Below are 22,768 nucleotides of genomic sequence, written 5' to 3' on the forward strand. Positions count from 1 at the left end.
CGCCCGGCCGCTCCGCGAAGCCCCGCCCCGGGGTGCCGTCTTTTTTCCGAAGCGCTTCGTGTTTTGTTACAGACGCCGAGCCTCTCGCCGACATTTTACACAGCCGGGCAGCATCAGAGCTGACGTGGCGGCTACGTGTGCAGCGGCCCGGGCCTCCACTCCTGCCGTAATCAGTGACGAGCCCCATACGTAAAAAACATCGGTAAGTGATTACAGCCATGGCAAGCAGCGAGAGAGAGGAGGCTCCGGGGGGGGAGAGAGCCGGCCGGGCGCCGCTGACGACTCTCTGACAGGCCGTTACGTGTGACACTTCCAGAGGAGCGAGTGCGGCGCGCCGGCTCTGCTGGCTGTGTTCAGCCGGGCTCGTTTCGGGTGGTTTTGCAGATTTTAGTGGATAATTCCTGCTCTGATGCAGCCGCTCGTGTGGTCGGTATTACCTGAGCGCCGCTGCCTTCATGGTTTGAAACGGACACTTACTGGCGGATTTAGCGCGCAACTGGGAAGTTGTTTTGCACTCATGCTTTGTTTTTGTCTGGTGACATTTTTATGATATGGGGTCATTAGTTAACAATTGTGCACACTAGTCTGTTGTGTAAATTGCAATTAAATTAGTTTGCATGCTTTTACCTTGCACTGGACTGGATTAAATGCAATATTATTTTGCATTTTCGCATTTCAGTAATGGGCTTAAAGCGAAGCTGCATTCTTTAATTAAACAGCCGCTTGCTTATCAAGTCTGTGTAAAACAATTATTTTATTCACATGCTTTGAAATAAAACCTTTTTTATTGTCTTATTTTCTCCCTTTGATGTCACAGTATTAATTAGGCGCCTTCGCTTGTAACATTGTTGCGTCTCAGAGGGCTTGAGTGCCGACGTTTATACACAAATGCACCCTGACGGGAGGCGGCTCCGCTTTCCCCGGCGATCCCGCAGAGCAGGGCCGCTGACACGGCCGGGGCATCTGAAATGGGCTGCTGCCCTGTCCGTGTCCCAGTCGCTCCCGCCCTCCAGTGTCCCGCACGGCCCAGCCAGCGGCCATTCGGAGAAGTGCGTCTGCCGGCCCGGGTCGCAGGCGGCGCACAGCTGTTACTGCCCCGCCGGACAGGCGCTGAGGGCAAACCAGTGCCGGTGTGTTCAGTCCGGACGGTGTGGGCGCACCTGTCTGTCACTTGCAACACAACCCCAGTTTGGCGCCGCACACACCGGCGGTGGCGCAGTGATCCGAGGCGTCTCTGTAGGGTGAGCTGGCCGGTCTAACTGAAATGCGCTGCGCACTGACATGTGCAACGACTGACGCGGGGAAACATGCATGTGTGTTACATGCAAAACTACACACACGCATCGAAATCGACGTTTCAGTGTCTTCCGCTACTGCTCTCCGATAAAGAGTCGGTCGTGCTGGTCAGATGCGCAGGATATGGTTCTTGTGGGGATGCAAATGTCTATTTTTAACGTTGTGTTTAAAATGGCGTCAGTGGGTGAGGAGGAAGGTTCTAGAAATGGCGCAGACTCCGTGTGCTCGCAGCGGCAGCGCCCTGCGCCCCCAAAACAAAGCGGCATGTCAGGCACACCGTGAGTCTGCGTGCCACAGTGCGCCATGTAACACCCTGCCATTAACCCGCAAACCCGCAAACTCCCGCTTCTCCTGCCATTAACCAGCAAACCCGCAAACTCCCGCTTCTCCTGCCATTAACCAGCAAACCCGCAAACTCCCGCTTCTCCTGCCATTAACCAGCAAACCCGCAAACTCCCGCTTCTCCTGCCATTAACCCGCAAACTCCCGCTTCTCCTGCCATTAACCCGCAAACTCCCGCTTCTCCTGGCCAGATGAGCAGATTTAAACTGCAGCTCCCCCTCAAACAACAATCATGAAATCAGCCGTTTATTATAAAGTTTAATTCATGCATTGTTTAATTTGCACGGACAACAAGTAGAACGTATTTATTTGAAATAGAATTGAAAAGGCACAAGCCTTCTAGTAAATACTGACTGGACCATTGAGCCATTATTTTCTGCATTGGTGGCGTGAAAAACAACGCAGGGACTGTGTCACTCTTCAACACGGCTCAGTGTGTAACATTACGAGAAAAACCTGTAACACTGTATCTGCTGCCCCATTCTGAAATGACTCATGACATTTTGTGTGGGGGGCATTTTAAATAAAGTTTTAATAACATTTATTCAGATTGAGTTATCTTAATTTTGTACACTTGTTTTGCAATGCTTGTTTTCCCTTCAAAATTATAATAAAATGCATTTGTGAGAATGTGACAGGGCTGCTTTTCAGTTTTTTATTCTTATTCTATGAAAATGGTGAACAAAATGGTAGTTTGGTTTTAATCGAGTTGGGCATTGAAGCAAAGTTACCTATTACTGCTCTTTTACCCGCCTGTGAACTTACCTAAGAGTCCCTTACTGGGTTGTTTTCAATGTCATCTGTGAAATTCCTATGGAAATGTCTTCTCTTATTGAATAATGTAGAGTATGTATGTGGACACTACTCTACGATTGCAAATTGTGATGTAAAAATATCCATGGAAAGTCTAAAAATGTCTGTGGAATATCATGAAAAAAATCAAAATAAAGGATATGTAAAAATTTGTATTCTTATTTGTCTTAGTTTTATTATTATAAGTAGTATTAGTAATATTATATGTCCTCCTAATTCGGAATCGCCTTTTGTCCGTCAACTTTTATGATCAATCACCACTGTAAGTCCCATATCAGCAAAGGAGGGGGTTTAGCATGTGCATGCATCGCCTTTGAAATATGCTGTCAAGCCGTCAGCAGAGCATTAGTGTTGTGAGGAAACCTAAAACCGCTCACACTGATATCACGGTGATCAGAAAGCTGCAGTAGTCACACAGTGTGCTGTGACATCGCACAGATTCCAACCAACACGTCCGGCACTAGTTTGCTGAGCAGAGGTTTTTGTTGGTGGAGCCACTCAAGAGCCCCAGATATTCATGTTTTATTTGTCTCTTTTTATAGATGAGTATCTCTATGGGACTTATTCAGTGATCAAAGTAAGACATTTAGGCCTTTATCTTTAAAAGTTTGTGATTAAATGTCCAATAACTAAATGGCCTTTAATGCAGAAGTTCTCACTACAGATTGCTCTGTGGCCTCCAGCTCCTGCTGAAGCTTTTCTGATATCTGTCCTCCTTTTCATCTACCCATACCAAAAAATATGAGACCGTTAAATTATACTATGACGCTTACCAAGCTGCAGTAGTGCGATTAAGTGATTACATATATTATCTCAAGCTTACAATTAAGTAATTATTTAATTGTTATATAGTTATACTAACCTTAGTCAGTAGTATGCCTATGATATTGAACATAACATCTTTATTAATATTGCATCCATATTTACGAAAGCCCTCAGTTTTCAGAATTATTTTATATAGCTATATTGTCTATAATGACCTCCATTAAATTAGGTTATACACCTGGTCCCAGGGAATTCTTTATTTTTGCTCGTCAGGAAAATGTTGTTTTGTTTCTGGACACTTAAAAACCCAGTAGAACAAATCAAGTGAGAGGCACTTATTTCCAGACAGGCACATTTACAAGGCTCTTCCAGAATATTGAGAGCTTGGCCCTTTTTAGTGTTCTAGAATGTACCTTGAGATGAAACGACATGCAGTTTAACTTGACGCTGTTCCATGAAAATGCTTGCAATGTGTTGTGAAGTGTTTCTGATATGCTTATGATTTTCTGACCTTTTGCTCCTTAAAAATACACTATATGCACTTATGCAGATATCAGTAATCGTGTCCTTTGAATGCCAGCGAATGGGAATTTATTTTGGATATACTCCAAGTCGTCTTAATATTAGTACATTTGTTACTCTTTATGCAATCAGTGTTTTAGTTTTAGAACAGCAAAGCAGATCATGTGTCTTTTGTGTTCTCTTTAGCCCAATGACCATGGAAACTGTGGTCGAGTCTAAACAGGATGGAAGTGTTGACGATTCTGTAGCTGATGGAGAAGCCATTCAAATGCAGAACCAGTCTACCCACTCTCCAGTCTCGAAACTTGCACAGGTAAAGACAGCAAACTAATAAATGCACATAAGCGCGCACACAGCAAATTACATATTATTCCCCTGCCCCCTCCACACACACACTTTTGTAATCATCACATTTAACATCTGGTTGGCATTGTCTTAAAACGTTTTCAAATGCATATAATTATGATATTTGTGTATATATATATATATATATATATATATATATACACACTCACCTAAAGGATTATTAGGAACACCTGTTCAATTTCTCATTAATGCAATTATCTAACCAACCAATCACATGGCAGTTGCTTCAATGCATTTAGGGGTGTGGTCCTGGTCAAGACAATCTCCTGAACTCCAAACTGAATGTCTGAATGGGAAAGAAAGGTGATTTAAGCAATTTTGAGCGTGGCATGGTTGTTGGTGCCAGACGGGCCGGTCTGAGTATTTCACAATCTGCTCAGTTACTGGGATTTTCACGCACAACCATTTCTAGGGTTTACAAAGAATGGTGTGAAAAGGGAAAAACATCCAGTATGCGGCAGTCCTGTGGGCGAAAATGCCTTGTTGATGCTAGAGGTCAGAGGAGAATGGGCCGACTGATTCAAGCTGATAGAAGAGCAACTTTGACTGAAATAACCACTCATTACAACCGAGGTATGCAGCAAAGCATTTGTGAAGCCACAACACGTACAACCTTGAGGCGGATGGGCTACAACAGCAGAAGACCCCACCGGGTACCACTCATCTCCACTACAAATAGGAAAAAGAGGCTACAATTTGCACAAGCTCACCAAAATGGGACAGTTGAAGACTGGAAAAATGTTGCCTGGTCTGATGAGATTTCTGTTGAGACATTCAGATGGTAGAGTCAGAATTTGGTGTAAACAGAATGAGAACATGGATCCATCATGCCTTGTTACCACTGTGCAGGCTGCTGGTGGTGGTGTAATGGTGTGGGGGATGTTTTCTTGGCACACTTTAGGCCCCTTAGTGCCAACTGGGCATCGTTTAAATGCCACGGCCTACCTGAGCATTGTTTCTGACCATGTCCATCCCTTTATGACCACCATGTACCCATCCTCTGATGGCTACTTCCAGCAGGATAATGCACCATGTCACAAAGGTCCAATCATTTCAAATTGGTTTCTTGAACATGACAATGAGTTCACTGTACTAAACTGGCCCCCACAGTCACCAGATCTCAACCCAATAGAGCATCTTTGGGATGTGGTGGAACGGGAGCTTCGTGCCCTGGATGTGCATCCCACAAATCTCCATCAACTGCAAGATGCTATCCTATCAATATGGGCCAACATTTCTAAAGAATGCTTTCAGCACCTTGTTGAATCAATGCCACGTAGAATTAAGGCAGTTCTGAAGGCGAAAGGGGGTCAAACACAGTATTAGTATGGTGTTCCTAATAATCCTTTAGGTGAGTGTATATATAATATATTCCATATTGATGTCAACAGTAGTTTCCTTGTATTTTTTATATTTAACATTGTTTTCCTATGCTGAAACCCATATCCCCAGTTAGAAACGTCCCTTTAGAAGAAAGAACCTATTGTTTTCGTATTTGCCATCAGAAAACGCACTAGAAGGATATTATTTATCAGATTGTGTCCAAAGCCTTTCTTTTTTCCCTTCTGTGTGTCTCATTTTAGCATTTCTCCCCTTTTCCTGTACAGTACCTACTTTAATTATTTTAAGATGTTTCTGTGAACTGGCGGTGCTCTTAGCCTGTTACTGCAGTAACTAGCATTTAGATTCTCTAAGCCATACAACATTATACTCTGTTTCACGTAGAAATTGATATTTTAGAGACTAGCGGCACTTTGTAATATCTAAAGTTGGTACAAGATATACCAGGCTGCATTTTAAACAAGTGAACTATATACATTGGAACATACTTGCCTGTTTATGACAACCGTAAACCATGGCACCAAACCAAAAAAATAAATCTGATATAATGATGTCATTTGAGGAAATAAACTTAATTTTCATAATAGTCACCTGTTTTTGAGTCAACCTAATTACCAACATTGCTTAATTTTCTTTTATTTTTCAATCTGCTTTTTAATAATTGTGCAAACATTTTTAACAAAAGCAATTCCTCTTATTCATTGTGTCTAACTGATAGTACAAGTTTATATTATTGACAGTGCTGATCCAAAATACTATCTAAATATTTGTAAAAACATAATTATAAATATAATCGTATAATATATACCTGAAAACAATAACTTTACATTCCATAAATTATATAAAGTTGATACAAACAATGCAATATTGTAAGTGTTGAATCAACAGAAAAAAACGGATGCATTCATTATATCTGTTGGCTTTTGTATTATTGTTTAATATATAAACAAATAAATATATTATAGCTCAGAATTACACAGAAAATAGGATGATGTCACATTTCTTGGTAACTTTGAAATAAAAAAATAGTTTACAATTGCCTCTTTTCTTTCTATTATAAACCAAATCAGGAGATGTGCTGTTCAGTTGCATATCATTCCTCTAACAGGTAATCAATGCAACGTTTTGATTTTAATTCATACAACGGCTAAAACATGAACATTGATTGCATTTGTGATAAAATCATGAACATGTGATTGTCATAGCATTACGTATTTGTTTGTGATAATATTCAAACGTGCAGAAAGCTCTAGTGAGGTAGTTCTCCACATTACAAAAGGCTTAATCTTCTGATATGTTCTATATGCAATAAACTGCCTTTTTATACGTAGGAAAGTGTATTTTATTAGACACAAACTCAAGGAATATAGCCTTTCTCATCCCTCTGTTTCCATCTGAAATGCAGTTTTGGGGAAGTTTAACCAGGAGGCGATTGAAGAGTAATAGAATTATTGCAGAATAGTATTGTAACAGGAAGTCGAGCATACAATATGTAGATGCTTTGGTAATTTTCACATATGCTTGAAGGCGTTCTCTTCAGATCTGTAAAGTAATAGCATGCTGTATGTCGTACTTTGTGTGATCAGTATCAAATGGATTGTAAAATTAGAGATCTTAATTCACAGCATGTTCACTTAATAGTGTTAATGCATTTTTCAGTGTTTGTGTATCTTTTTGAGCTCAATATGCAGGGTTATTATAAAATACATGTAATTTCTGAAACATAGTGCTCAAACTACATATTTCTGATCGTTACTGTAACTGTTTATATTATTATTTGTGTATCAGAAATGTTTTTCTCACACTTATTTTGAAATTATACTTCAAGTATATAATTGTATATATTTTTATTAAAATATTGTGACAGATCAATATATTATTGCTAGTTAAACATTTTAATAAATTAGGCATTTGCAAAATGTATATAGTAAGATTAGTATCAAATTAAGTTATGTATATATCATTCTATGTAATTTTTACAAGTAAATTGGACATCTTTAAAATATTTATTTGTTGATAACTTAAACAGTTTTTTCTTGAAGAGATGTTTATTAATTTATTGCATTTTCAGGTTTCAGTTACAAGTAGTGGAGTAACAGGAGGATCGCCTGCTGTCACTGTGGTCCAGTTGCCTGGTGGGCAAACCGTTCAGGTGCAGGGAGTCATCCAGGCGCCGCAGCCCTCTGTAATTCAGTCGCCACAAATTCAAACGGTGCAGGTAAGAACATAAGAAAGTGTCCAATTGAGAGCAGGCCATTTGCCCCATCGTGCTCGTTTCATGTTCATTAATAACTAAATGATCAAGGATCCTATCCAGTCTGTTTTTGAATGTTCTCAAATTGTCTCTTCAGCCACATCGCTGGGGAGTTTGTTCAGATTGTGACGCCTCACTGTGTGAAGAAGTGTCTCCTGTTTTCTGTCTTGAATGCCTTGAAGCCCAATTTCCATTTGTGTCCCCGGGTGCGTGTGTCCCTGCTGATCTGGAAAAGCTCCTCTAGTTTGATGTGGTCGATGCCTTTCATGATTTTGAAGACTTGGATCAAGTCCCCACGTAGTCTCCTCTGTTCCAGGGTGAAAAGGTTCAGGTCCTCAGTCTCTCAGTAGGACATTCCCTTCAGACCTGGAATAAGTCTGGTTGCTCTCCTCTGAACTGCCTCTAGAGCAGCGATATCTTTCTTGAAGTGTGGAGCCCAGAACTGTCCACAGTATCCAGATGAGCTCTAACTAGTGCATTGTACAGTCTGAACATCACTGCCCTTGTTCTCAATTCTACACTTTTGACAATATACCCTAGCATTGTGTTTGCCTTTTTTATTGCTTCCCCACATTGTTTGGATGGAGAAAGTGAGGAGTCCACATAGACTCCTAGGTCTTTCTCATGCGTTACTTCATCTAGTTCTATTCCTCCCATAGTGTAATTATAGTGGACATGTTTGTTACCTGCATGTAATACCTTGCACTTGTCCACATTGAATTTCATCTGCCAGGTGTCGGCCCACAACTGAATGTTATCTAAGTTCAAAGTCCAGATCATGAATATAGATTAGAAAAAGCAAAGGCCCTAGTACTGATCCCTGTGGAACTCCACTAACAACCTCACTCCAGTTAGAAGTGACTCCTCTAATCGACACCCTCTGTTTCCTATACATCAGCCAGTTCATAATCCATCTACTTAAATTACCCTGAATGCCTACAGCTTCCAATTTGAGGATCAGTCTTTGGTGTGGAACCTTCTCAAAAGCTTTCTGAAAATCTAAGTATATCATATCATATTATTATTATTATTATTATTATTATTATTATTATTATTATTATTATTATTATTTCTTGGCAGACGCCCTTATCCAGGGTGACTTATAAATATAAGCACAGTACAAAGTGCAAAAATACAGTGCAGTTCAAGGCATAAAACATTACAAATTCCAATTGACACAAGTGTATACAATATATGAGGTCTTACATCCTGGATTGTAAAAGCCGAGTGCAGACAAGATGTTAGGTCCCAGCCAAGGGAAAAGGAGCATAGGGAAAATCAAAATAATAGTACGAGTACTAGTAACGCAAGGCAAGAAGTATGATAAAACCTGAAGTGCTATCTTACAGGAGAGTAAATGACTAAATTACAAGTACTGTCTGAAAAGATGCATTTGAGTAATTGCCAGAAGGAGGTCAAGGACTCTGCTGTTTTGACTTCAATGGGAAGGTCGTTCCACCATTTAGTGGCCAGGGATGAGAAGGAGCGGCTCTGGAGGAAGGGGAGTGGAGACAAGTTAGTCTTATTGGCACCGGAAGAACACAGTGGTCTGGAGGGGATGTATGGAGAGACGAGTGACTGAAGGTAGCTCGGTGCAGTGTGGTCCAGACCGCGGTAGGTGAGGGTCAATGTCTTGAACTGAATGCATGCCGGTATCGGGAGCAAGTGGAGGGAGCGGAGCAGTGGAGTAGCGTGTGTGAATCGGAGGAGAGAGAATACCAGACGAGCCGCAGAGTTCTGGATGAGCTGGAGCGGCGGGTAGTAGATGCAGGCAGGCCGGCCAGGAGGGAGTTGCAGTAGTCCAGGCGGGAGAGGACCAGTGACTGGACAAGCAGCTGAGTTGAGTAGTTGATGAGGAAGGGACGGATTCGGCTTATATGTTTTCACGTGATCTACAGCTGCCGTTGCATGTTCAAAGAATTCTAATAAGTTAATAAGACGTGATCTGCCTCGTCTAAACCTGTGTTGACTGTCTCCAAGAATATGGTTTTCATTAAGATGCTCCTCTATTTTCTGTCCAATCATTTTTTCCAACATTTTACAAGTAATGCAGGTCATCCAGCAATGGAAAACACATTTTGTAACACATCACTTTGTATGCTCTCAAAGAGCTATATTTTTTTGTGTTCTGTTAATCAATTTCAGTTCTTCTGTGTTACTATGTAGCAATTGTTATTGCAATGAAGTGCTTCCTAGGAAGGAAGTTACCGCTTTCTTAACCTAGGTTTCCTTTATTATTGCAACATGTGTAGACATTGTTTGGCTCTACAGTGCGAATCATCTGAATTGGACTTTGTGCTGCAGTAGTGCATATCTTAATTGGATCTATTGGGCTTAGTGGATTTAGATTTAAGCTAATGAGTTTAACCTTCATGGATCTAAGATTTATTTATTTTCAAGATATAATATACTTGTGAACATATGCATTAACAAAGTCAAATCTTCTCAGAAGTAATGCAATGACTGACAAACACATTTAGTGCAAGTGTAATTAAGTCTGTAAAAACATATATATAAAAAGCACGTTGTCTTGGCTGTTTTGCAGGTAGCTGCAATAGCAGAGTCAGATGATGCAGAATCTACAGAAGGTGTCACAGACACACAGAAAAGGAGAGAAATTCTCTCCAGGCGACCATCTTACAGGTGGGAAAGACTATCACTACAAGCAAGATCCCAGCCAGGCTTAGGATGAACATGTGACATGCAGGCTTTACTATTGCAATAACTGTAATGTATAACGGTGCCTTATTATGCCAAGGCATCTTAAAACACAATCTTTAGAACGGGTTCCCAAAGTGCGGCCCTTGAGGATGATTCCTGCGGTCCCCCAAAGCCAACCTTCAACCCCCACTTTTCTGAACTTTTACTATATTTTTACATTTTCTGAAAAAATTCTGTTCCAAAAAAACGTGCTTTGGGGGAAAATAATAAAACTACAATTAAAGTTCATAAATGTTCCCTAACAGAAATGTATAGGAAATAAAAAGGTATGATTTGGGACCCATCAATGGGTCATTTTCTACTGTGGCCCCCCCATCCCATGCAACCTCTGGAAATTGGCCCTCCATCACCAGACACTGGGAACCCCTGCTTTAGAAACACTTAAAGTCTGCTTAATCTTTGGTGTAGGCCTAAGAGCTCATAGAAGTAGATTCTGCTCCTTGCGCTTTTCAAAACTGGTGCAAAACAAAACCGGAGGTCACCTGGTTTGCCCCTCATCAAGTTGGTATAAGGAGGGCGTATTAGTGAGATAATATCCCTTATTTATTTTTCTGTACAGAAAAATTCTTAATGAATTATCTTCTGATACACCGGCTGTGCCAAAGATCGAAGAAGAGAAGGCCGAGGAGGAGGGAAGCGCTTCCAGTGTTGCACCCATAAGCGTGCCCTCCATCTATCAGACCAGCACTGGCCAATACAGTAAGTCATAGTAAATGTTTGAAAGTCTCACCTAGACTTTGTCTTAAATCTTATAATTAAAAAAAAGTGTTATGTTGAAGTTAATAATGGACTTTTCCTGCAAAGGGATTTTAATGTGTTTTTCTGTCTAGGCAATGTTTACATGGATGGTATTCATTAGCAATGACATAGATGTACTTAATTCTACAATTAAATCTCTTTAATAAAACATCTAATGTAATAAAGCTTCATCAAGTTTACCATCCATATAATTTATATTATATTTTTGACAAATATTGCTTACAGATTAATAGTTCTCTTAACACTAAACTGTTTTTTCAGTTGCCATTTCCCAAGGTGGAGCAATCCAGATTGCCAGTCCGGGAGGTGATGGCATCCAGGGGCTACAGACGTTGACCATGACAAACTCGGGCACACCCCAGCCGGGGGCCACCATTGTGCAGTACACTGCGCAGTCCAGTGATGGCACCCAGCAGTTCTTTGTCCCAGGCAGCCAGGTGGTTGTCCAAGGTATGGACATTGTTCAGACTTTATCTTCTTTTCATTGCCAATGATGGTTAATGTTTTAATGCCTTACTGTTGCTCATTATCACTGTTTAATTCTAGTACTTAATGCACAAGAACAGATTGGACTGTACCCATCTTGTTTCTGTTGGGTCGATATAATTTGATCTGGAATTAATTTATGAATTCACCTCAAACAGAATTGTTAAATGATGATGGCTTAGCAAATGAGAAAAACAAATGGGATTAATAGGTAGCTGCACTACTATTGCATGTAAAGATATACATAGCAGCCTGCATCCCAGATGAGTAGAAAAACTGGTTTTGAAGAAAACAGGCAGGGCTGTAAAGTGCAAAGGGTGCAAAGTTGTATTGTCAACCAAGTAATGATCTTGTTTTGTGGTTTTCTGTCTTGTCCTTTGTCAATTGTTGTGCCAATAATTGATCTCCGATGCCCCCTCGCGTTGTGTGAGACATTGCCAGTGTGAGAGGATGTATTCAAAATCATCATCAACGCATTGACTCAACGCTCAGTGTGAAAGGACTTTAAGTTTGTATAATAACACAGTACATGTGTGAGAATCAAACAATAATACATTATTCATAAAAGGGGAATTAGGAAGGCACTGAAGCCCAAGGTGAAGGTTTCAATATCACCCCTGAGCAGGCTTGCAAATACAATTCAGTAACGTTATTGACACGCCACACTGATTGTGCAGCTTCAGTGGTCATACGAGACGCTGTCTGAGATCTGCTCAGACTTGGGGTTCCTTACCTGGTCTGTGCTCTCAAACATGGCTTTAAGTCAAATTTAAATGTGTGCGACTGTCTTGGCAATGAATTATGCGAAGGATCTGCATGCGACTGAAATTGTGGAGTCTCGGGGTAATACAATATTGAGATAGTCCTGTGTATGTTTTTGACTCTCCCTGTTACAGTAGCATCTTGTGAGTTGAAACTGTCGAAGTATTTGAGGTTTTCAGTTGGACAACAGCATCTCTCTTACTTGGCAATTCTTTCCATTGAACACACTTTAACAATCTTGATACTGCGATAGATGAGTTTGAGTGTGAAGGCCAGGAGGGCTCCTCTGTAATTGGTTGAAAAAAATAACAATCTAATATGATAAAGATACAGATGGACTCATTACCAACACATCTTCTTGTTGTTAAGGTGTCAGCAAAGTGTCAGTCCATGTTTTTTTTTAAGGTAATACAGTATAGTTACTTGTTTACTTAAAAGTTTTATAAGGAGGGTACTATATGATTTGATAAAACCCCCAAAACAAAAAAAACTTAAACGGTAGTTTTTATTGTCAACTTACACAACAACTCATGTTGTAAACAAATATACAACAGGCAGTGTGTTGTAAGATACAGACATGTCTATAAACCTGTCAAGGAATACAAAGAACAGAGATCCCAGTATAGCTTTGGGCAATAAAGAAATGTTTTCTATTTGTGCAAGTACGTCATTTAATGGCTTAGCTGGCTGACGTAATATTTTAGGTTTATTTATATTCATTTATGTTTAGGCAGAACTCAAGTTAAGAGCTCTGCAGTCCATGCTGTGCTGATAAAAGTGATCTGAAATGACTAAGAAATATTCAATGCGCACATACTGTATAAACATAAATTATACAAATGCGTCAAGCAAACACTGATTTAGGTTGGACTGAACTGAGAGCATAATTGATTTGTTTTGAAAAATGCTATAAACACTTCTAGATGTGTTTTCTTACATTTACTAATACATCTGCATAACTTTGGACAGTATTTGTCTTGTGTGATCAATAAACGTAGGATATTTTAAATTACAGTAAAGAAAATAATCAGCGTTTGTGGCAAATAGATGCTGATGACTGTGACTCCTAACTTTCCATGGGGAAAGTGATTTATTATTAATTAGTATTTGTTGGCAGATGCCGTTGAGAGTAGCAGCAATGCATTGTACAGGGAAACAGCTATTCCAGCGAGGTTACACACAGACATCAGATCAGGAACAGAAGATAGAGCGCCATCTTGAGGGGAAAGCAGTCATTGTTTTTCAAGGATTTATTCAGCAATAATTGAAGAGCTGATATAGGCTTCTGTTAGAAATGTTAAATACTATGACCTTCTTATTTGGATTCCTGCTCCTTTTACTACGCCACACAGCTTAATAAAAAATATTCTGGAGCCTAATAAAAAAAAAAAAATAGAAACAAATTGTAATAAAAAATTGTACAGCCCTGTAGCTCATACCTGGATAAAAATAAGTACAAAATACATCTCATCCTGTGAAGTACAGACAGTAGTCCTAGTGTCCTAGTGTGTCCATCACTTTGGATGTCAGGGAAAGTCCTTTTAAAAAGGCTTTATAAAAAAACTATTTCATAACTAATTTAATTACAAGGCAAGGTCAGTGTGGATCCTATTAAGAACATCTAATATTGTTTAGTTCCAGTGAAAGCCTATAAGTCAGTAAAAACACACACATATATAATGTGTGTATGTGTTTGTGTATATGTATATATAATTATATATATTCTTTTATTTTTATTATCTTGATTCAAAAACTACTTTTAATTGAAATCTTGACAAATTTTAAGGAAAGCTTTTTGTGGCACAGTGATATAAAAACATATCACACTAACATTACTGGTAAATTACTAAAAAATGTGCTGAAAGAGTAGTGTATATTATAGCCCTGCACTTACACACCACAGTTTACCTTGAATGCAGTCTTTAGACATTACTCAACTGTTTTAGTGTTGATTATTTCACAGAGGATAATCTTTAAATTATGTTATGAAAATGTAGAGGATGCATCAGTGGCTGTGGTTTGATACTTTTCACTTTATCTATTCTGTATTGTATTATAAACATGATATCATATAAGCCACAGCTATCTACAGAAATGTAGTTCTGGCAACCAGCAGGTTTGGGCACAAGTGGAGTTTTAATAGTACCTCAGTGTTTCACAAACATGACAATAAGTGTAGGGGCTGCTTCTGCGTCCTGCTGGTTACTATAGAGTCTGAACAAAAGCAGTTGATTTAAGCACAGGGGAATGGCTCCAGCGACAAACCATGTTATTGACTCTGGGAAGCCAATGATGTCATTGTGATGTCAATGCCCTTAATTGTAATCCTACACATAGTTGCTGATTGGGGATCATTTCATGTTGAAAGCAGAGCGAGTGGGTTCCTCTTGGATTAACAAAAAAGAATATACATGGCTGTAACTGGGGATGAGACAGAGTCAGGTATGTTCTTTCACAAGGTTATACTTTTAATACATAGACTTGATACATGTTTAAATACAAGTGCACTGTATACCTCTAATATAACTATTTTAATACTACTATTTATGTACAACTATTTTAATACCACTATTTATGTCATTTAAATGTAAAGGAATTTATCTTTGCTTTCATATTTTTTTAATTATTATTTGTATGTATTATTGTTAACAGTAATTATCATATTGAATAAACTTGTAAAGTTTGTGAATTATGTGAGTATAATCTATTAAAAAAAACAAAAAAAAAACTTACCCGAATGTAGGGTATCAACTGTAGCTGGAAAATGTTTTTAGTCTCTTCATATGTATTCTTTACAAAGTGCTCATCTGCATGTGTGTTGCTGCAGCATTGATGTTTGTGGTTGAAAAACAATGTGGTAAAAATCACTTGTTGCTCCAGTGAATGCTGAAATGTATTACAGTCATCTGAGAAGCAAAGTCTGGATTTTGAGCAGTCCCTGTGAAGCCTTTCTGTCGCTCACAGAGCAGGCCGGCGGTGGGTTTTTCTTGCTGCGAGTCTCGAGTGCTGCCCAGGCGGCTCAGTTCCTCCCTGTGAAACAGTTGAGTGCTCAGCCTCTGTTTATGGCTGCTGACGTCACTGAATTTCCTGGAACCAGATCTCAGCAGGGAAATGTAAATGTTAAACAGCAAATAAGATGTACATTGACGTCAGTTCAGTGTCATGCTGTGATTACAGGCAGTTCCTTTTGCGGGAGCAAGACGTTGCCAGCCTGATCGTTTGCGTTAGATAATCTTGCAGCTCCTGTCTCAGCGAGCGAGGGCTGGAAGCTTAGAAGAATAAGCTGCAACACTGTGAATGGCCTTGAAAACAAAACGCAATGGCTTTAAATGCATTTAGCTCAAAATCTTTTGCAGCATTTGTTTTTTAATTGTCTACATTTAGATTCAGACCTTTAAATTCACACTTTTAGTTCATTTCTTAACCATTTAACCAAATTAGTTTAACAGGAAAGGAGGTTTTGATGCATAGTCTTGTTTTTGTTGTTTTTGTGAGTTCTACTGGTAATATTACATTTTTGTGAGCTTAGAACTGACATTCTTCTCATCTCTTTTTTGTTATTACAAATAAGGACATATTATTTGTCAATCAGGATATTATTCAGTCTAAATCTATTTTACTCAAAGATACTAGATGAGATTGCTTTCAGTATTGATAAACCAATATATATTAACCAGATTTCATAAAACAACCAAAGCTTCCATTCACTCCTATTACTTTATTTTTATTTTTCTCAAAAACAACAACCAGGTAACTGCATAATCTGCGATGGCATTTCCTGGTAGTTTTTTGTTCTTTTCTTCAAACATTCCAAATATGCTGTGAGGCAACGATTATTTACTCTGCTGATTACTTAACAAGATGCATGTTTAGCTAGAGTTCAGAGTACTCTCACTATTTGTCTTGGTTATGTTGCCAGAGCACAGCTTGTGTGCTATACATGCCTGAACTGTCGTCAAAAGCATGAGTAAAGTGCACAATTTCTTTCAATTTAAGCTCTTCATGAATATTCTGCATTTTTATATCAGTTGTTGTTTTGTTTTGACACAGCTGTTGAAACTTGCTTCACATCTCTGGTGTTTATATAATTCCTTGCCTGAAAAGAGCTCTAATGACTTCAAACCTACGTAATCAAAAATCCATTAAGTTAACATAATGGAAGAACATGTGTCAGTCTGTTTTGTGTGCTTTAGAAGATATTTGAAGAGCAGTAATGACCCAAGAGTTTTAACATCAGGACTGCTGTGGTTGCCAAGAACACATGTTTTTAAATGTGTACAACAGTAACTTGTAATAAAGCAAAAAAGCAATACATTTTACAGTGAGATGAATAGACCGGAAATGAAGAATGGAAATTCTTCTCAAATACTAATAAGAAAGGAAGGACTGGGATAAACTATAACCATTTGTTATCAATCTCAAAACGAACTATAACAGCAAAGATTTCCTTATATTGCAACAGAAATGAATTAATTTTTGTAAGCATTCAAAGCTGCACATATTCTAAGCATTACCCTTCAGCATATTTAGTTTTCTATCACCATAGCGGGTGTTTGTCAGTAAAGTCCTGCTCTCCAAGTGTATGTTTGTTTTCAAGCTCTTGTCTACCTTATCCTACATATTTCAGCAAGGGTGAGATCAGCATATGACTTTCAAAACCTGTTATTCTTTTTTTCTGATTGAGGTCCTTTAGATGGAGTTGGCAGAGTATTTGAGGTCATTATCATAAGAATACCATTAACCCGCCAGTCACCTTCCCAGGGGTGTTGTATAAATGGAAGTATGTGCAGGTTAAGTAGCCATTGAGGTGTGAATACAGTAAATGGACAGGAAAACATTGCTTGTGTTGAATGATCTTTTGAGAACGCTGTTCTGTTTTCATGCGTTTCTATCCATTCTTCTGTTTATGAAAGTTGTATTCCAATAAGACTGTACATGTAGCCCCAGTATTGTGAGTGTTGGAGTGTGCGTATATATGTAGTGTTATGGACACTCTTGTATTTATTAATCTGTTTTTTTGCCTGGGCAACTGCTCGTGCAAATTGAAGGCAAAGATATGTAATAGTCTGATGTATAGTATATACGTACTTATGAGCTGTTAATAGCTGAGGGGTTTCCAACTGTTGACGCACTCTCCTGCAGGTACACGCATGAGTAATTATCAGAGAGAGGAAATGCTTCCAGCATGCATGCATACTATGGTTTGTTTCAGAGGCAGTGCATTTACATCATCATACTGATAATATTACGAATGGCAGCCAGTAAAACATTAGTGTTAACTGGTGTGTTTAATTCCCTAGCAGCTTAAATCTGTGGTAGTGGACGATCTCAAAATTCTGTGCAAGTGTGAAATTTCACATCCGATCAGAGCTTGCAATGTCTGGATTCACAAAAGATTAATCTTGGCTGTATTGTGAAGTCTGGGGATGTATAGGTAGCTCAGAAGCTTCCTAAGGTCAAATATTTTTTTGAAATGGATAACATGAAAATCGTTCAAAGCAAGGTCATTAAAAACAAAACAAACATGTAGGCGAATCGTTTAAATGATCCTGGACTATGAAAACTGCATGTAACTTAAGGTGACCTGAAACAGTATGTAAATTTCATAACTAATGGACAGGTGACAGTAGGTGTGGGACTGAGATTTTGATATTGACTGACAATACAATTATCTGTATTTAATTATGTTTATGACTGTTGCAAACCACTATGATAGGTTTTCAGTAAGCTAAGTGTATGTCAAAAATCATCATGATTACTTGGGTAAATGGTTGCAAAAAATTCAGAAATAGAAAATTAATCTGGAAATATGATTTCTTGCCAGGGATGGTCATACTTCAGTGTTATTGTTGCACGATTTAAATATTCCTAAGAAATGAAGTCCACAGTATGCTTTTTCACATGCTACAATTTGTTCATCGTTCATTTGATATATTTTTTTAGTGCAGATGAATGGCTATACACAGCCTACCCGACTGAAGTAAAACTCTTAACAACTTTTTTCTACATTTCCCTAACACAAGGCACCTGGGTGCTTCACATTTGTGTATTCAGTGAAGGTGGGAACATCATTCTTAAATTGTTTACCTCTTTCTAGCCGCCACTGGTGACATGCCTACCTACCAGATCCGCACCCCGACATCGAGTTTGCCACAAGGGGTTGTGATGGCGGCGTCGCCCAGCTCCCTGCACAGCCCACAGCAGCTGGCCGAGGAAGCGACACGGAAGAGGGAACTCAGGCTCATGAAAAACAGGTACGGCCATTAACGCCTGCAGAAATCTTCTGGTAAAGTGAGACGAATCTCACAGCGTCTTCAATTGAACTTTTAATGAAAGTTCAGTTTACGGTCAGTACATTTCATCGGCATGACCACATACCCTGTCAATTGAAAATGTATAGAACTCGTCTTTGGAAGACGTCTTATCCGTTTGTGAAAGTGAAGCTCTGAGAAGAAGCATACAAACAGAGAGGTTCATGGTCTCCACTATAGTATATGTTCATTAATCATGCGTCCTGTCCACCCTTTGCCTGCCATTCATGCCTTATTCTTGGACACTTCCTGTCATGCCTTTAACGTGCAATTCGTTCATGCTTTTGGATAATTGTTCCCACTTTGTCATATTGCATGGCTGCCTCTCTCCCTTGTTTAATGCTGCTGGACCTTTGTTGTTGCTGTATGCAGTGCCCTTCATGCGTTTGGTTTCTCCCCTTCCCTTACTTGTACACTTGCGCCTGCTGTAGTGTTTAGCGCATGTTGGTTCTTGGACTGTTGAAGCCTCTGACTCATTAGAAATTAATTCTGCAACTATACCTTCTTTGTAAATTATTGGTCTGTTTCAAATCAATGTCCCGCTGAAAGCCTTTATTGAGCAGTTTTCTACATTTCTGTGAATCGAAATGTTGGCATTTCATGAGATATTAAAAACTTGTCTTTAAGTGACTGTTTTTTCAGATTATACTTTCTACACTCTCTGGTCTCCGAGGGACTTGCTTAGTCTTGCATTTTGGATACTATACAATGGAGAGTAGGACATGAAGCTGCCAGCGTGGCTGGATGTGTGAATGGTCTTTTTATTCTGCTTCTTGATGCTTTGAAATCCATTTTTTTATGGGAGTTGTTTGTTGTGTTGGTTCCAGGGAGGCTGCTCGGGAATGCCGCAGAAAGAAGAAAGAATACGTCAAATGTCTTGAAAATCGTGTGGCGGTGCTTGAAAATCAAAACAAGACTCTCATTGAGGAACTTAAAGCTCTCAAAGACCTGTATTGCCATAAAACAGAATAACTACCACCTTGGTCTGGGAACCAAAAGACTTATAATAAAGGCATGAGAGGGTTCATTTTACAGACTGCTGTAAAGATTTGGGGCGAAAACAAATCTTCGTGTTGTGCTCCAGCTCGGCTTTTGGCTTAATACTTTTAAGAACTTTGTGAATTCTGTCCCAGCTCTTGGAAAGCAATTATGTCCATGTCCATCGTGAGAATCATGTCCAGCACTTTCTTTCACAGAGTTATTTAGCATGTGAATATTGCGTGTTGCCCCTGTCGCTTCTGCTCTTGCAGGCAGGCTGCCAAAGCGTGCCGCCGTCGGAAGAAGACCTATGTAAGCTGTCTGGAGAGTCGTCTTGAGATACTTGAAGTCCAGAACAAGAAGTTGACCGCTGAGCTTCAAAACCTGAAGAACATTTATTGTGGAAAATTGTATTAATGTATCCAAAATGGAATACAAGTTCAAACACTCTTTTGTTAACTGTTTAAATCAGACCTGCTTGTTTTGCGATGCTTTTCTCAACTGCATTATTATTATTATTATTATTATTATTATTGTTATTATTACATTCCTCTGTGTGGTTTTCAACTCCTGTAGAATATAAGATGTAAAGAACTAGTAGCTATAACACAAGAATGCCCAAGTTAATGCATTTAAATGTGTCCCATTGTCAAACACCATTATCTGTTTTATATATACCTTTTCAATGGACATTCTACAGACCTTTTATTATTTTTCAAAGCAGCCAGAAAAGTTGAAGCCAGTTTGACACGTGCTAGTGTGAATCGAACCCCAGCTTTTCTTTACACCCCAGTGCATCTCCTTTTATGTAAATGGGAAAGATCTGTTCTCTACCCCCCCACAGGCCTGGGTAGAGCATTTCAGGTCAGTACGGGATCTGAACAGAGACAGGTAAATGAGTGTCTAAGTACTGGCCTGCGGTAGATTTAAGATAAATCTATTTTGTGTACGACCAGCCAATTATATGTACCTCTGAGAGGATTTTTCTATTAAAGTGTTATTGACAATTTATTAAATATTTAGTTTATATATTTTTTGGGGGGAGATAATGTTATACACACTCACACACATACACATAAAGTGTGTATTTATATATATGTAGCTGTACCTATTTTTGCTGATATTTCATATTGATGTTTCAGTCAGGTATAATGTAAATGTTTGCAGAGTGGACGTGTTGTGGAAGAAAAGCAAGATGGTTAACCTGACTCCAGCTTAGCGTGAGTGTACAGACGTTTTGCGCCCCAATTAGAGGCATTTATATTATAATAATACAGAGAAATGCAGAAATGTTCTTTGCTGCCTGAATAATGGCTGGGTTTTGCAGCCTTGTGTATCACATTGCTCTCGGTATGTCTCTTTGATTTATGTTTTTAAAACTGCATTTCTATTAGTCTGATAAATCTGTTATGAAAAATGTGCCATTTCAGAAACCACTAGCATACGCTGGGAAGACTGAAATTAATAAAACATTGAATAAGCCTTTAGGATTTACATTTATTCACCTTTCAAAGCTGGAGTGCTTTCAGCTGTTATGTTCAGATGCGATCAACTGGGGAATTTCACCAAAACAGTACCTGACATATTAGGAAATGCATACTAGAGAAATTAAAAAATGCACATCTTGGTGTGTGTGAGAAAGGACTGAGTTTGTACATACACTACATCCTTAAACTCTTACATTACCATGATCCCTCTCAGGTAAACTGATTTAAATAATTCCTGTCACTCTTACAATTTACATAACCTCTAATATGAAGAAACACTGGATTATATTTCCATGTCATTTCATGTCTAGCCTCTAGTTGTCAATCATGCTTGCTCCCCCAGTAATAAAGGACCATTATGATCGCTGTATAATTGAGATGCAGTCCTTAACAACTGTGCCAGGGGGCTTCATATCATTACTAAATCAATCGCAACAGAAAAGACTGAAGTTTGCACAAAACCTTCTCACACGAGTAATTGAAGAAATTAGTATGCAACAACCCAAATGTAATTGCAATAGAAGGATTATGTCTGACCACAAATGAAGTGTAATCTGGACACACATTTCTACTCTTAAGGTTGGAACAACACTTTAAGGAAGCATTATGGGTAGGTTTAATGAGGTAAAATGGTCTTAACTGATTTTAAATTCCTCTGAGGTGCGATTGCCTGTACATTCCCAGAAACGAAAGGGGGTCAAAACTACTCAACTGAAAATCATCCAAACAACCTTTCCATCTGCGTTTTGTATATTTTGGACGGCTTGAGTGTGTACCACAGTGTAAAGAAATAATTGCTGACTAACATTGTTATTCATCTCTGGGGGGATAAAGGATCCTGTTGATTTTGTAGACGCCGCTGAAGTCAACAATTCGAAGACTCTTGATAGTCTCCAGTGGGATTAGTTACGTTGTTTACTCAACAGAGCCTGTTTTTGAAAACGTTATTTTTACATATTTATGTGTGTGGATTTTTGTACTTTGTTCTGTGTTTTGGGAACCTGGTATATTTTACCACATTAACTCATAAGAGTGAATAATTGGTGCAATTGCTGTCTGTCATTTAGATGACGTTAAAGGCCAGTGTCACCAGTGGAGGTCCAAGGTTGGGGAGATTCTAGTCAGCGTCACTACCGTTTTCATACTGCCAATCATCAATTAACCGTTTAATTTTCTATTATGTCGATACCTTATTGTGAGTTTCATATTGTCTGTTCATTTTACAAGTGTGTGTAATTGGTAGCACGGTCACGCCAGATGATGTACATCTTTGGCTCCACAGCAACACACAGCTGGCTTGCAGAAGAACAGAATACTACATTCAGAATGGAATGTGTCAATTTCTGTTCCTAGAACACAGTGTCACAAAATAAACACACAGTGCGTTACCCTGGCTCAATGGAAAGATACTCCAGCTGGTGACCATATTTTCATAATCATCTTTCACAAGGATGGGCATTTCATGAAGGAAATTGCAATGTGGTGTTACACAAAAGTGTTTTAAATAGCATATCTGTAAATAAAGGTAATCCAAACTAAAATGGAAATGTGTCAGCAGTAAGAAG

General features: G+C 39.0%; 1 protein-coding gene across 4 annotated transcripts; it reads left to right on the forward strand.

The window, feature by feature from the left end:
* The first annotated feature begins 48 nt into the window (after positions 1-48).
* Positions 49-21,198, forward strand: LOC136762821 (cAMP-responsive element modulator). 4 transcript variants are annotated; one of them, XM_066716379.1, is made up of 8 exons: positions 49-202; positions 3,925-4,051; positions 7,517-7,663; positions 10,245-10,342; positions 10,980-11,119; positions 11,441-11,629; positions 18,525-18,681; positions 19,566-20,130. In XM_066716379.1, the coding sequence occupies exons 2-8, from the start codon at positions 3,929-3,931 to the stop codon at positions 19,708-19,710; spliced, it is 999 nt and encodes a 332-aa protein (XP_066572476.1). In that variant the 5' UTR covers positions 49-202; positions 3,925-3,928; the 3' UTR covers positions 19,711-20,130. The 4 variants fall into 4 exon arrangements, with proteins under 4 accessions (XP_066572476.1, XP_066572470.1, XP_066572461.1 ...); XM_066716373.1 differs by lacking the exon at positions 49-202 and adding an exon at positions 224-1,241 and having other exon boundaries at positions 19,989-21,198; XM_066716364.1 differs by lacking the exon at positions 49-202 and adding an exon at positions 224-1,241.
* Positions 21,199-22,768: the final 1,570 nt, after the last annotated feature.

This window comes from Amia ocellicauda, chromosome 2 (assembly GCF_036373705.1).
Source record: "Amia ocellicauda isolate fAmiCal2 chromosome 2, fAmiCal2.hap1, whole genome shotgun sequence".
Classification (NCBI taxonomy): domain Eukaryota; kingdom Metazoa; phylum Chordata; class Actinopteri; order Amiiformes; family Amiidae; genus Amia; species Amia ocellicauda.